Source organism: Octodon degus, unplaced genomic scaffold, assembly GCF_000260255.1.
Source record: "Octodon degus isolate 3935 unplaced genomic scaffold, OctDeg1.0 scaffold00093, whole genome shotgun sequence".
Lineage (NCBI taxonomy): Eukaryota > Metazoa > Chordata > Mammalia > Rodentia > Octodontidae > Octodon > Octodon degus.
The window spans coordinates 9,869,265-9,882,396 of NW_004524669.1; the positions used below are offsets into that span (position 1 = coordinate 9,869,265).

The 13,132-nt window shown below is 51.6% G+C and overlaps 1 protein-coding gene across 1 annotated transcript in view; it reads left to right on the forward strand.

Moving 5' to 3' along the window:
• LOC101579981 (syntaxin-7-like) overlaps positions 1-8,839 on the forward strand; it is a 71,913-nt gene extending 63,074 nt beyond the window's left edge. Inside the window, 2 exon segments of the mRNA XM_023722906.1 lie at positions 8,019-8,703; positions 8,706-8,839. Coding sequence (XP_023578674.1) covers positions 8,019-8,703; positions 8,706-8,839 — 819 coding nt within the window.
• Positions 8,840-13,132: the final 4,293 nt, after the last annotated feature.

Sequence of the window (13,132 nt, forward strand, 5' to 3'; positions counted from 1 at the left end):
TGAATCAGGCACAGCTGTGCAGGTGGGACCCAAACCTGAATGCTGGCCTTGCACCAGTCGGGCCCGGCAGGTGTGGATCTGCTCATCGCCACTCTCTGTCCAGTGGGTACCAGGGAACTTCCGGGTCTGCTGGGGCTCTCCGTGTCCTGCTCCTGGGATCTCCTCTGAGACGGAGCCTCTTGCGACAAAATTTCCCAGCACGTTCTTCTCAGAGGTGCCCCCGGGTCACCAAGACTCAAGGGGCTGGGGACCCCCATCACAGAGAGAAAGGTATGGAAGTCTTGTCCTGGGCACCAGGAGTCCTCACACGTGCGGTGCCACCAGGATGGTGCCCTCAAGCTTCTCTTCATCCTGTTGACACAGTGAGAAAAGCTGATCTTGGGTGATGACCTCCAAATGGTATTGGGGAGCGATGAAACTCCCGGCCTGAAAAGTACCTGGGACGAGGTCGTGTTCTCTAAAGCCAATGAATGAATTTTAGGAATGGAGATTACAAGCAGAATAGATTTATTGGGGGAAAGAGAGCTGCTGTCCAAGACACAAAGGGACAGAAGGGGGAACCGAGCAGGTGGTCCCCGGGAAGCTGTCTCTTCCAGGGACTTTTATAGAGGAAAACCATGCAGTGAGGCGGGTCTCAGGTGGTGGAGAACATGGGAACTCGCTTAGGTGGGCGTGAGGAGGGACAAAACCATGGCCAGCCAATGAGATTACAAACACACTGCTCAGGTAAAATTGATTAAATCCAGCACCAGATGGGGAAGTGAGTCACATAGCAAGCGGGCATGAATGCGGGACAGGGTCTCTTCCTGTGGGGGGGTTGGGCTGGTGACTCATTTGGGCTCTTTCCAGGTGATTGATACCTATTTAGAATATCAATCCCTGATGCCCCTCCCTAGGGAAGTATGTAGCTGTGTGTTTCCTCTTTTGTCTTGGTCTTGAGGTCTGGCCCATATGGGAGTGTCTGTCTCTTCCAAGTTGCAATGTCACCTTGTCTTCCAGCTTGTCTCCTTGAGGCCTGGCCCTGACTGACTGTCCATAATATTTCTATCTAATTCAGCAGCCCACGGCACGGTCGTGGCCTCCATGTGATGTTCCCAGAGGCTTCTGGGAGCTGCTCTCCAAAGGTCACCCTTGAAGGTTCTGTCTAGAACAGAACCTGGCTTGGCCAGTGTGGCCAGGGAGCACGTGACTGGGTCCGGGACCTGTGCCCAGTGCTGTGATGGGACAGCACAGTGAACAGAAAGGAGAGAGGCGGGAAGCAAACCCGGACGCAAGAGGAGGTATGGGCAGGCCGGGCCTGGGCTCTGGTGTGGGAAGGACTGAGGCCATCAGGAGGGTCCTGTGAGGGCCAGGAAGGCCCCTCGCTGCTGCCCAGCCACTCTCCCTGCCGTGTGAGGGTGGGACCTCAGGTAGAGCTCCCCGTGCTGCACAGGGGGTGACACAATGCTGGTCCCACAGCCAGCTCTGACGACCAAGAATGTCCCCAGACACGGCAGGCCGGGAGAAGATGACGGCTCTTCCAGCTCCATGGTTAGGGGATGGGTGGCAGGGTGCTGGGGGTGACTGCCACCCGATGGAAGTTTTGTGAATCACACAGTGGGGCCCGAATCATACTGCGGAAGGAATGAATGCCGTTGCGGGAGGAACGGCAACGGTGCCAACCAGGGGGGATGCGTGGTTGGTGAGAGGCAAAATAAACTGGCAGGTGAAATAATGAACCATTCAAATCTTGGGAATAGAAGTGTAGTCGCTGGCCTAAAAGCTATGTCATGAGTAAGAACCCAGTCGCAGAAAGACTTAGTGAGTGGCAGAGCGAGCAGTAAGCAAGAATATTTCACGAAACACAGTAGCGTTTACACGTAGAAGTAAAAACAGTTGGCACCTGAGGCCAGCAAGGCAAGTGGCAGACATCGGTGGCTAGCCCGAGCTGGAGAGAGACTGAGCCCCCTCGGGCGGAGTGGGCCAGCGCCACCCCCAGCATCCCGACAACACACGGCAGTGGCCAGTCAGTATGTTCCAGTCCACGGCCGGCCAGAGGGCACAGCTGAGAGGACCTCTCGGACGAGGGAGGCACATCCCCGAGCGCTCTCTGCCCGTACCACTGCTCTCCAGCCAGGGCTCTGTGCAACTCCCCTTGCAGGGCTGCAGCTTCGTGTCGGGGCTCTGAAGCCACACAGGATGCCATGTGTGGGAGAAGGAAGGCACGAGTGGTCTGCGGCTGCCGTACGGGAGGGGCGTGTAAGTAGGTGGGCCCGGTGGGATCGTTAGAGTAGCAGCAGCCTGCAGTCCAAAGCAGGAGAAATTGCAGAGCACTGCCACCCCAAGACCAAGCCGGAGCCGGGGGCAAGGACGCCAAGAGGCGGGCGCCGAGAGCCACGGAGCGTGAGAAGGCAGAAACAGCCCGCTTGCTGTGGGCAGCTAAATTACATAGAAAGGTTACAGGCAGTCAGACAGGGCCTGACCCTTGAGGAGACAAGCTGGAAGACAAGGTATCTTTGCAGCTTTGGAAGAGACAGACTCTCACGGCGATGGGCTAGACCTCAAGAGAGAAGAGTGAACTAATGCAGCCACATGCTTCCCTAGCCTCAGAGGCTGATATTCTAAATAGCTATCTGTCACCTTGAAGGAGCCCAAATGAGTCACTACACAGCCCCCCACAGGAAGAGCCCCTGCTCTGTATTCATGCCTGCTTGCCACATGACTCCCTTCCACATGTGACCCCAATTTAACCACTTTTACCTAAGCAGTGCTGCCTGTATCTCATTGGTTGAGAAGACCAAATCTCATAGTTTTGTCCTACCTCATGCGCACCTAAATTCCCATTTTTCCACTTTAGACCAGGCTCACCATGTGGTTTTACTTTATAAAATCCCTGGAAGACAGCTTCCTGGGCTAACCACTCGGGTCCCCCTTCTGTTCCTCTCCCAATAAATAACTTCTGTTTATTCTTAAAATTCATTCTTCAGTTTTAGAGAACATGTGCTTATCCCAGGTACTATTTATTTATTTATTTATTTATTTATTTATTTATTTTGCGGAACCGGGGATTGAACTCAGGCCCTTGCGCTTGCCAGGCAAGCACTTATTCTACTGAGCCATCTCCCCAGACCCCCCAGGTACCTTTCAGGTTGGGAGTTTCGTTCCCCAACATCACACTGAGCGCGACCAATCCGTTAACCCATGTGCACTATTAGGCTGTATCAAGACAACACAATCAACACCTCCGCGCACAGCTAGAGCTCGGCCCAGCTGTCTCGGAAGGGCTGTGTCCCACAGCTGCGTTAAAAGCTGACGTTTGGGCTCCGCCTCTGCTTGCTCTCTCACCCAGCAGGCGTGGTGCTGAAGTCCGGTCCACCTGTGGCCGCCTGCAGTTGACGATGGCTTGGCGTGTGGTGCTTCCCCGCTTCCATGGTTTGAGGAGACTCTCAGGGAAACCATGCTCTGGGGAGTTGTGGTCTTCTACAGGCTTGGCTGCCTGGCCCAGCCCCCTTCCAGATCTGGCTCTCCAGGAACACAGCTGGTTCTCTGCAGTGCAGGGCCTCTGGCTGGGACATTCTGTTTAGGGGTCTTTCCCATCTACCATGTGTTTACTGGGACCGAATGTTCAAGCCAAGGTGCTTCCGTAGTACGTCCACGCATTGGTGAAGCTGGATCTGCGGCCTCTGAGGCCTTGCCAGCCCTGCACTTCTGAGCATCTCATGGGGCAGAGCCTCATGTGGGTCTCAGAAGTGCCAGGGCATGGAGGCCACTGCTGATCTCGGGACAGGAGCGGCCCGTGTCACTGGGCCCATGAAGCTCCTGCTATTGTTGTAGGCAGCTGAATCAGATAGAAATATTATGGGCTGTCAGACAGGGCCAGGCCTCAAGGAGACAAGCTGGAAGACAAGGTGACATTGCAACTTGGAAGAGACAGACACTCCCATATGGGCCAGACCTCAAGACCAAGACAAAAGAGGAAACACACAGCTACATACTTCCCTAGGGAGGGGCATCAGGGATTGATATTCTAAATAGGTATCAATCACCTGGAAAGAGCCCAAATGAGTCACCAGCCCAACCCCCCCACAGGAAGAGACCCTGTCCCGCATTCATGCCCGCTTGCTATGTGACTCACTTCCCCATCTGGTGCTGGATTTAATCAATTTTACCTGAGCAGTGTGTTTGTAATCTCATTGGCTGGCCATGGTTTTGTCCCTCCTCACGCCCACCTAAGCGAGTTCCCATGTTCTCCACCACCTGAGACCCGCCTCACTGCATGGTTTTCCTCTATAAAAGTCCCTGGAAGAGACAGCTTCCCGGGGACCACCTGCTCGGGTCCCCCCTCCTGTCCCTTTGTGTCTTGGACAGCAGCTCTCTTTCCCCCAATAAATCTATTCTGCTTGTAATCTCTGTTCCTAAAATTCATTCATTGACTTTAGAGAACACGACCTTGTCCCATGTACCTTTTAGGGTGGAAGATAGATTTTTTTTCCCTGTGTCATTTGGAGGTTCCTGTATCACTGTCACAAGCTGGAGCTCAGGGGCCCTTGGGAGATGACGCAGGGGCCCTTGGGAGATGACGCAGGGGCCCTTGGGAGATGACGCATGCTTGTTCTCACCCCTGCCTGTGTAACAGGAGCTGGTTAGGAGAGTTTGATCAGAGCCAGAGCTTCTGTCATGGGGGATCAGCATCCCCTCAGATTCCCACCTGACTCAGTGTGAAAAGTGCCTGATGTGGTCCTGCAGCCAGGTGGACGGGCCTGGCACAGAGGCACTGGCTAAGGTCTCTGCAGTGTCAGGGGTTTCCAGCATGCCTACCTGGGCAGAGGCTCCCTGTGAGAGATGAGCCAGTAGAGCCAGCCGTGGGCCCTGGGGTTCTGCTCCACAGACCTGCTCGGAGGATGCAGAGGGGGCTTGTGCAATTTGTTTGTTCTAGGGTCTTCTGGGCTCTGGGTCAGGCTTTCTCCACCAGAGTGGATGGAGACCACTGCATAGTGGCTCTGAGAATTTAAATTAACTAGCTGGCTATCCATGCTTAGCTGTGAGCATGTCAATGGTCCCCTTGGCCAGAGATGGGTAATAGACTCCTAGTGGGTCTCTGGGACTCACTGGCTCCACGCAGACCTTACAGTGGCCTGTGAAGCCGTGAGGTCTCAAAGGATGGACACAGCCACAGCTAGGGACACCTGGCTCCAGTGCCAGTTAACTAAAGACTGCAGCTGCAGGCACCTTGCTCCTGGGAGGAGACTGCCAGGAGACGACACGATTCTCCTAAGTTAACACTGTGTATTACTTGGGGAAGCCTTTGTGAGGACTCCCAAGGTCCTTGACAGGCCCTGCTCAGATTCCTGCCTTTCTTCACCCTTCCTTTGTTTGGCAGCTAAATAAATACAGGTTACTCAGAGAAGATCTTGGTCTTAGCCCCAAGAGAATCTCATATTCTGAGTTTTGATCCTCCTGGAGCCCTTAAATCATACCATTTGTCTCTTTTATTTAAGCTTTTGCTATATGCTTGTTCCGGAGATGTCAAGCCTGATCAGTCTGCAGTAACTAACAGATAATCACGCATCACTCAGCACCAGAGCTTGGTGTTTTGAGTTGGGGAGGGCTTCGTGATGAGGCGCTCTCAGTGGGGCCTCGCTGGACCCCACCTACCTGATGCCTCAGGCCTTGTCTTTTTAGCCCCGAGCTGTGAGAAGCACCGTTGCATCTCTTGGGACCCTGCAAGGCCCGCATCTGGGTGGCTCTGGGCTTGGTTTCCTGCATACTGCATTGGATAGAATAGCGATAAGGGGGCTCTCCCAGCCCAAGGAATGAGAGACTTCTGCCTTGGGTCTCGAGCTGCCCTGTGGGACTGCTGCCAACAGCTCTGCCCCAGCACTGCCCACCGCACACCGGCAGCCTGAGTCCACCAGGAATGGTGTCTAGGAGTGGGGTCCTCTTCCTCTTCTGTCCCCCAGGAAGCAGGAGTGGGTTCAGGCTGGGTCTTTCCCACTCGCCAGTGCTGTACCCTACAAACCCAACAGCTCTGAGTCACCCTGTGCCCTCTCTGCCCCATGTGTGATGGCATGGAGCGGGCTTCCAGAGGAAGCCCAGCAGCAGGGCAGCTCTCAGCACCCCTGATCTGCCATTCTGAGAGCAACTGGGGCCATCAGGTCCCCTAGATTCTTTTTTTTTTTTTTTTTTTTTGGTGGAACCAGGGATTGAACTCAGTCCTTTGTGCTTGCCAGGGAAGCACTTATTCCACTGAGCCATCTCCCCGGCCCCAGGTCCCCTAGATTCTTACACCACTGGTGTTGGCACCAAGGCTGAGGGCCACAGCATCAGGGTGGGTGAACTTCCAATTCCTGCCCTTCTGCTGCCCCTGGGTTTGGTGAGCTACTTCTGGGCCATAAGAACAAAGCGCACCAGCCTTTTTGTTGTTAGTATTTTGATACAGGGTCTTGCAATGTGACTTAGGCTGAATTTGAACTCAAGATGTAGCCCAGCCTGATTTGCCTTCTCTGGACTTGACCCTGGAGTCTCCCGATTTTCCCCTCCCCATGTCTCCCAGGGGACCTGGCACCAGCGCAATCCCCAGCCACCAACAGACCCCAGACCCCAGCACCCGCCTGCGGTCCCCAGCCCCCAGTCCCTGACCCTGAGAGGCTCCCGGCAAACCTCTGATTGTCTTGTAGGAGGAAGTGCAGTTGCCTTTGATTGCACCTTAGCACCCAGGTAGGAAGGCCAGAGCTAGCCAGGTACAATATTCTGAGGAAATGTGAGAGGGAAAGGGGGCGCCTTCAGGACAGGAAAGTTCCGGGGATGGGAAAGCAAGCAGCGCTGTCATCAGGGAAAGCTTCCTGGAGGAAGTGCCGCCCGAGTTAGCCTTGGAAATGAGATCAGGTGTCCTCGGGCAGGAGCGGCAAAGGAAGACGGTGTTCAGCTTGTGTTCTGGGGACACGAGGGTGGACATGCTCCGTCCACTCTCCCCCAGCTTGACTCCGACACGCTGGGGTGCTATGCATCTAGCATCACTAAGCACCGAAACAGGGGAAAGACTTCTCAGAACTCCTCGGCGCCTCGGGGATGGCGCTGCCCATCCCTCAGCAAAGTGTTCAGAGCCAGACTTTGGGCCTACCTGGCCCCAGGTCACCCTCAAAGAAGAGCTTGGGCAAAAAGAAAGAGTGACAGAGGAGGGGTCACCAGATAATTCAGCTGAAGTCCTTTGTCACAGTAAGTCCTTAAGGACTGGAGGGGGCCAGCCTTCTCCCCCAGAGCAGTCCCAGGAGTCTTGTCCCCCAGATGGGCTGGGCCAGGGCGGAGAATTCCATCTCTAGACCAGCACACTGTTATCAGGTTCTTCAGACTGAATTTCAATTTTTATTCTTGCTATTAGGAATGATTTAGGGGGCCATTCGTCGCCTGTCCTGTCCTGAGTCATTAAATTCACCCAGGTTGAACAGCCGATGTGCACCTGAAATTAACCACACCAGTGACATTATCTCGCTGCGTTTGGGGAGCTGGAGAAAGGGAGAAGCAAACGCCTTCTCTCTGCAGCGCCCCGGCTTAATGGGAAATATTTTTAATTGATAAAAGAGGTAATTAGTTGCACTCAGAGGGGCGAGCGAGCTGTGCAGTATATCTCACAGAGTGAGTCTAGCCCTCGCTCTGGAACAGACAGACGAGGCCTGAGGTACAGGCCCCGCGCTGGCTGTTTCTCCTTCTGCCCTCCCGCCCCGGGGGAGCAGTGCCCACTCACTGAGCGGCTGCGCGTGCCACAGGCACGTGCTGGACCCCGGCGGCCCCCGCCACCCGCCCCGCGCTGCGCCCGTCTCTTCTTCCTTCTCCCTCCTGCTCCCTTCCTTCTTTGCTGGCCTCCTCTGCTCCTTTGATTTGCAGTTGGGTCTAACTAAATCGCCCGCCGTCAGTTGAGAATTGCCTCTCAGAGCTGGGGGCCCTGTGGGTGCCTGTGGGCGCAGAAGGAGGAGGAAATCGAGGAGGAGGCCGGGGTGACTGCCTACAATACTGCACAGCCTACCAACATCTGATGAAATTAGCGAATCAGCAAGCCGGCCCTGTCTTACACTCCAGGGATTGGTGGGGACCCTGTCCAGCCGGCCCAGCGCATCTCTTCCAACATCCAGAAGATCAAACAGTGTTCTGAGGCAATAAAAAGGACACTGAATCAACTTGGGACACAAGACTCACCTGCACTGAGGCAACAGCTGCAACAGAAACAGCGGTATACTAACCAACTTGCCAAAGAAACAGGTAAGTACATTGAAGAGTTTGGATCTCTACCCACCACCCCCAGTGAACAGCGTCCAAGGAAAATACCGAAGGATCACTTAGTGGCTGAATTCACAACAGCACTGACAAACTTTCAGAAGGTCCAGCGGCAAGCCACTGAGAGAAAGAAGGAATTTGTGGCCCAAATAAGAGCCAGTTCCAGAGTGTCGGGTGGTTTTCCTGAGGACAACTCAAAAGAAAGGAATCTCATACCCTGGGAAAGCCAAACACAGCCTCAAGTGCAAGTGCAAGCCGATGAGATTACAGAAGATGACCTCTGCCGCATTCACGGGAGAGAGTCTTCTATCAGGTGGCTTGAGGCTGATATTACGGATATTAATGAAATATTTAAACACTTGGGAACAATGATTCATGAACAGGGAGATGTTATAGGCAGTCTAGAAGCCAGTGTGGAGGGCACAGAGGTACACGTTCAGCAGGCAAATCAGCAGCTGTCCGGGCAGCGAACTATCAGCGCAATTCCAGGAAAGCCCTGCGCATCATCATTGCTGTGCTGTGGTGGAGCTGTGACTTGTCTGTCTCCTCATACGGGACTGCAGTCCTAAAGGCATGTAGATCTGCCTGCTGAACGTGTACCTCTGTGCCCTCCACACTGGCTTCTAGACTGCCTATCACATCTCCCTGTTCATGAATATGAGCTGGCTGGAGCAGGACCAGGGAGGCTGTCCCAGCTGCCCTCCAGCTCTCCACTTTTGTGAGTTCATAAACAATATAGGAATCCAAGTAGCCAATTAGAAATTTGACAGGAAAAAAAAAAAAAAAAGCAGGGGCGATATCTCAGAATAATCTCCTGCCTGGCAAGCGCAGGGTCCTGAGTGCAATCCCCAGTATTGAAAAAAAAAAAAGAAAGAAAGAAAGAAAGAAAGAAAGAAAGAAAGAAAGAAAGAAAGAGAAAAAGAAAAAGAAAGAAAGAAAGAAAAAAAAAGAAATTTGAGGGTTTTTATTAGCTGAGCTCAGCGACCATCAGCATAGACCCCTGTTTCAGAGTCTACGTGAAGTGGTCCCAATCAGAGTAAATGAACTGTATATAAAGAGGAGGGAAAGAAAAAAACGCAAAGAAAATATAAAGAGATTCCTATTTTTAAAATATATTTTAATTTTTAAAATTTTTTTGTCATATTCTGTAAGGACTTAAAGTTCAACATATCAATATTTGATGAAAAATACCTGTTCCATGTTATGCCTAAAATGTTTGATATTCAGACAGATAGTGAGGTTAAGCTTAACAGCCTAGGTTGTGTGGTAATAACAATAAGCTTGTCTTCTGGAGGGTTAACAACCTAAGTCTGCAGACCAAAAATTAGAGAAAAAGGAGGGCTGCAAGGAAAGCCAACATTTTGGCCCTAGCTTTCCAGGTCAGTTAAGGCTCAGGACATACGAGAACTTGTACTGTAACATCACGTAACTCAGTAGTGTCCCAAATTTTCTGATCAAGGAGATTATGGGGCCAAAGAGGAAAGTGATCGATGATGTAGAGTGTGCCTAAGGAGAGTCACATGGAGAGAAAACATTCTCTCAGGCTGTCACAGAGAGCACCCTGGCCAAGCAATGGCTGTGACTCATCCACATGGCTGACACTGACAAAGGATTTACAAACTGAGGTACAGGGTCTTGTGATAAATCCAGAAGGGATTTGACTGACCTTATCAGATCCAAAAGCTACAACTCTTGTTACATAGGTCATGCTTTATCCTGGTCTTAACCATCCAGCAGAAAGGTATAGAAACGAAGTATAAGTAAAGCCATGTTGTTATGATGAGCTGTAGGGGACTCGGGTCAACAATTTCTGACATTGCCAGTCAAGCAGAAGACCCAATATTATTATGGATTACTGGACTATTTTGGAATATTTTGCTGAGTTCACACACCTATAATATTTAAATTACAGAACTAAACAAAAAGGGGGATACAGATGAATGACCACTTTGTATCTGTGTATTCAAAGTGGTTAGGATAGATATACAGGTACATTCTCTTAATTCAATGAATAGAGGGATTTGTTCTAATAGTGTTTGTAAATAGAATATCATGTCTGTATCTTGTACAACAAATAACCACTAAGAATGCAGTATGCAATGTGTTAATTATTGAAACTGTCCTACTAATTTGATTTGAAACCGTCTCATTGCTATTTGTTTTTCAATAAAATTATGGGGTTAAAAAGAAAATATAAAGAGAATACATAATATATCCTGCTTGACAAAAGTTTAAAATAAAATGTATAGCATGAATCCTGTTTGTCATTCCGTTAGGTCTGCACACGTCCTGCCTGTAGAATAAAATGTAGAGCGTGATTGTCAGACAGACAGTTAGGTCACACGTGTGGCTACGTTTTCCCGTTTCGTTCAGGGCCAGTGCTTTCTCGTTCAGGGCCAGCGCTTTATCGGGGTATATTTCCTCTATGTGGCTACTTGTTTCACATGTAGGCCTGTTTTTACAACTCTGGGGTCAGCTAAAGTTCATCATGGCAATATCTTTGCTAAGAGTGTGGGTTTAGGCCATCACACCCACACTGGCTGTGTGGCTTTGAGAACATTCTAGAAGTGTCTCTGCCCTGTGTCTCCGTAACATGATGGTGACGTATGGTTAGATGTAAAGCGTTCCTAGAGTCATATGTGAGCAGGAGGGGCCTGGCTGGAGGCGGTCCCTTGAGGGCTGACCTGGAAGGCTGGGTTCTCCCCGCTGCCCCCCTTCTCGCTGCCCCCCTTCTCTCGGCCCTGTTGATGTAGGGGAACGCAACTCCCAAACTGAAAGTCCCTGGGATGAGCTCCTGTTCTCTAAAGCTGAAGAATGAATTTTAGGAACAAACGGAGGGCAAGAGCAGAATATATTTACTGGGGGAAAGCAAGTCTCTGTCTGAGAAAGGAATAGAAAGGGGACCTGAGTGGGTTGCCCAGAAATCCGTCATTTCTAGAGAGTTTTATAGAGCATGTGGTGATGATACAGGGAGAAAAACTGGTCTCGGGTGGGTGACCTCCAAACAATACAGGGAACCTCCAAATGACATAGAGAAAAATGATCTCGGGACCTGACCTGCACGAGTTCGTGTTCTCTAAAACCAAAGAACAAATTTTAGGAACAAACAGAGATTATGAGCAAAATATATTTGAGACAAAGAAAGCTCCTGTCCCGAGGGAGGGACAGGGGGTGTCCGAGTGGGTAGTCCCCCCCAAGTTGTCTCTTGCAGGGACTTTTATAGAGGAAAACCATGTGGTGAGGTGGGTCTAAGGTGGTGGAGAAGACATGGGAACTGCTTAGTTGGGCATGAGGTGGGACAAAACTATGGTCAACCAATGAGATTACAAGCACCATTGTTTAGGTAAAATTGATTAAATCCAGTATCAAATGGGAAAGCGAGTCACGTAGCAAGCGGGCACGAATACGGAACAGGGTCTCTCTGTTGGGGGTTGGGCTACTGGCTCTTTTGGGCTCTTTCAAGTTGATTGACACTATTTAAGATATCACTCCCTAATGCCCCTCCCTAGGGAAGTGTGTAGCTGTGCTTCCTCTTCTTGTCTTGGTCTTGAGGTCTGGCCCATATGGGAGTGTCTGTCTCTTCCAAGTTGCAATGTCACCTTGTCTTCCAGCTTGTCTCCTTGAGGCCTGGCCCTGTCTGACTGCCTATAATATTTCTAATTCAGCTGCCCACAACAGTGTGTGGGCGGGGCCCACTGGCACAAGGCACCATGGAGGGCCCAGCAGGCACCTACCCGTCAGGCTCTGCCCTCAGCTCTCTGCACACCCCCACGGCCTCTCCATGTGCCCTCTCACACACTGCCACATGTCCCTGCCGACACCTGAGTCCCCATCCCAGCCATGGCCATGCCATTTCAGGCTCCAGGCTTCCTTCCCTGCCATCTTGACACTAGCACTTGCCTCCACACCCCAGCCAGACCTGCCTTCCACAGTCAGACCTGGCCAGCAGCATCCCCTTCTCCTCATTCTCCAAGATAGGAATCTCAGCGTTTTTTTCAGTAGCTCCACCATTAGTTTCCTACCACCAAATCCACGTGCTCAATCCATGCGAAGCATAACAGCTATGTGAATGTGTGGTTGGGGATCCCTTTGGAGAGATCCATCAAACTCCCAGCGGCATCTGGTGCTGGCTAGATTCACAAAGAAGGACCCATCCGAGGTGGGACACCTGCCCCATGACGCCCTACCCCATCTGTGTTTTTTGTTTTTTAATGTATTTAGTATAGGGTCTACAGGGTCTCACTGCAGATTGGACTCGTAGTGATCCTCCTGTTTTTAGCTTCCCAGACACTGGGATTACAGGCACGCGGGCCACCACGCCCAGTCTCAATGTCAGCTCAGCATGGGGGGGGGCGTGGCATTCCAGGGATTGAACCCCGGATCCTAGCGCTTACCTAAACAGGTGCTGCAGTCCGCTGAGCTATCTGTCCGGCCCAATCCCATCTGTTAATCATCCGAGCTGCCTTGGGAGTACAGATGAGGTCTCATGTTTCTTGAATAGGGAGGAAGTGGAATCTGGGCTGTATTTGGAGAGATTTCTCCTCCTTTCTAATTAAAAACACAGAAAACTGGTCTGCAGAGAAAGAAGCTGTAACAGAAAGGGGCTGCCTACCTAGCTCCCCTGTGAGAACTCACCCTGCTGGACCTCCGGAGTTTCAGGTGGGCTGGCTCCACCCCAGGGAGGTGAGGCAGGGTACCCGATTCTCCGGCTACAGTGATTGGTTCATGTATGGACATGTGACCCAGGCGTAGCCAATCAGAGTTATTGGCGCCTTGGTTACAGCAATCAGTTCTGGAGTGGGTCAGGAGCCAGCACTGGCCAGCCAGTCATCCCCAGACCCTCTGTGACAGGGCTCAGGCCTGCGACTCTCTTGGACACCGCCAT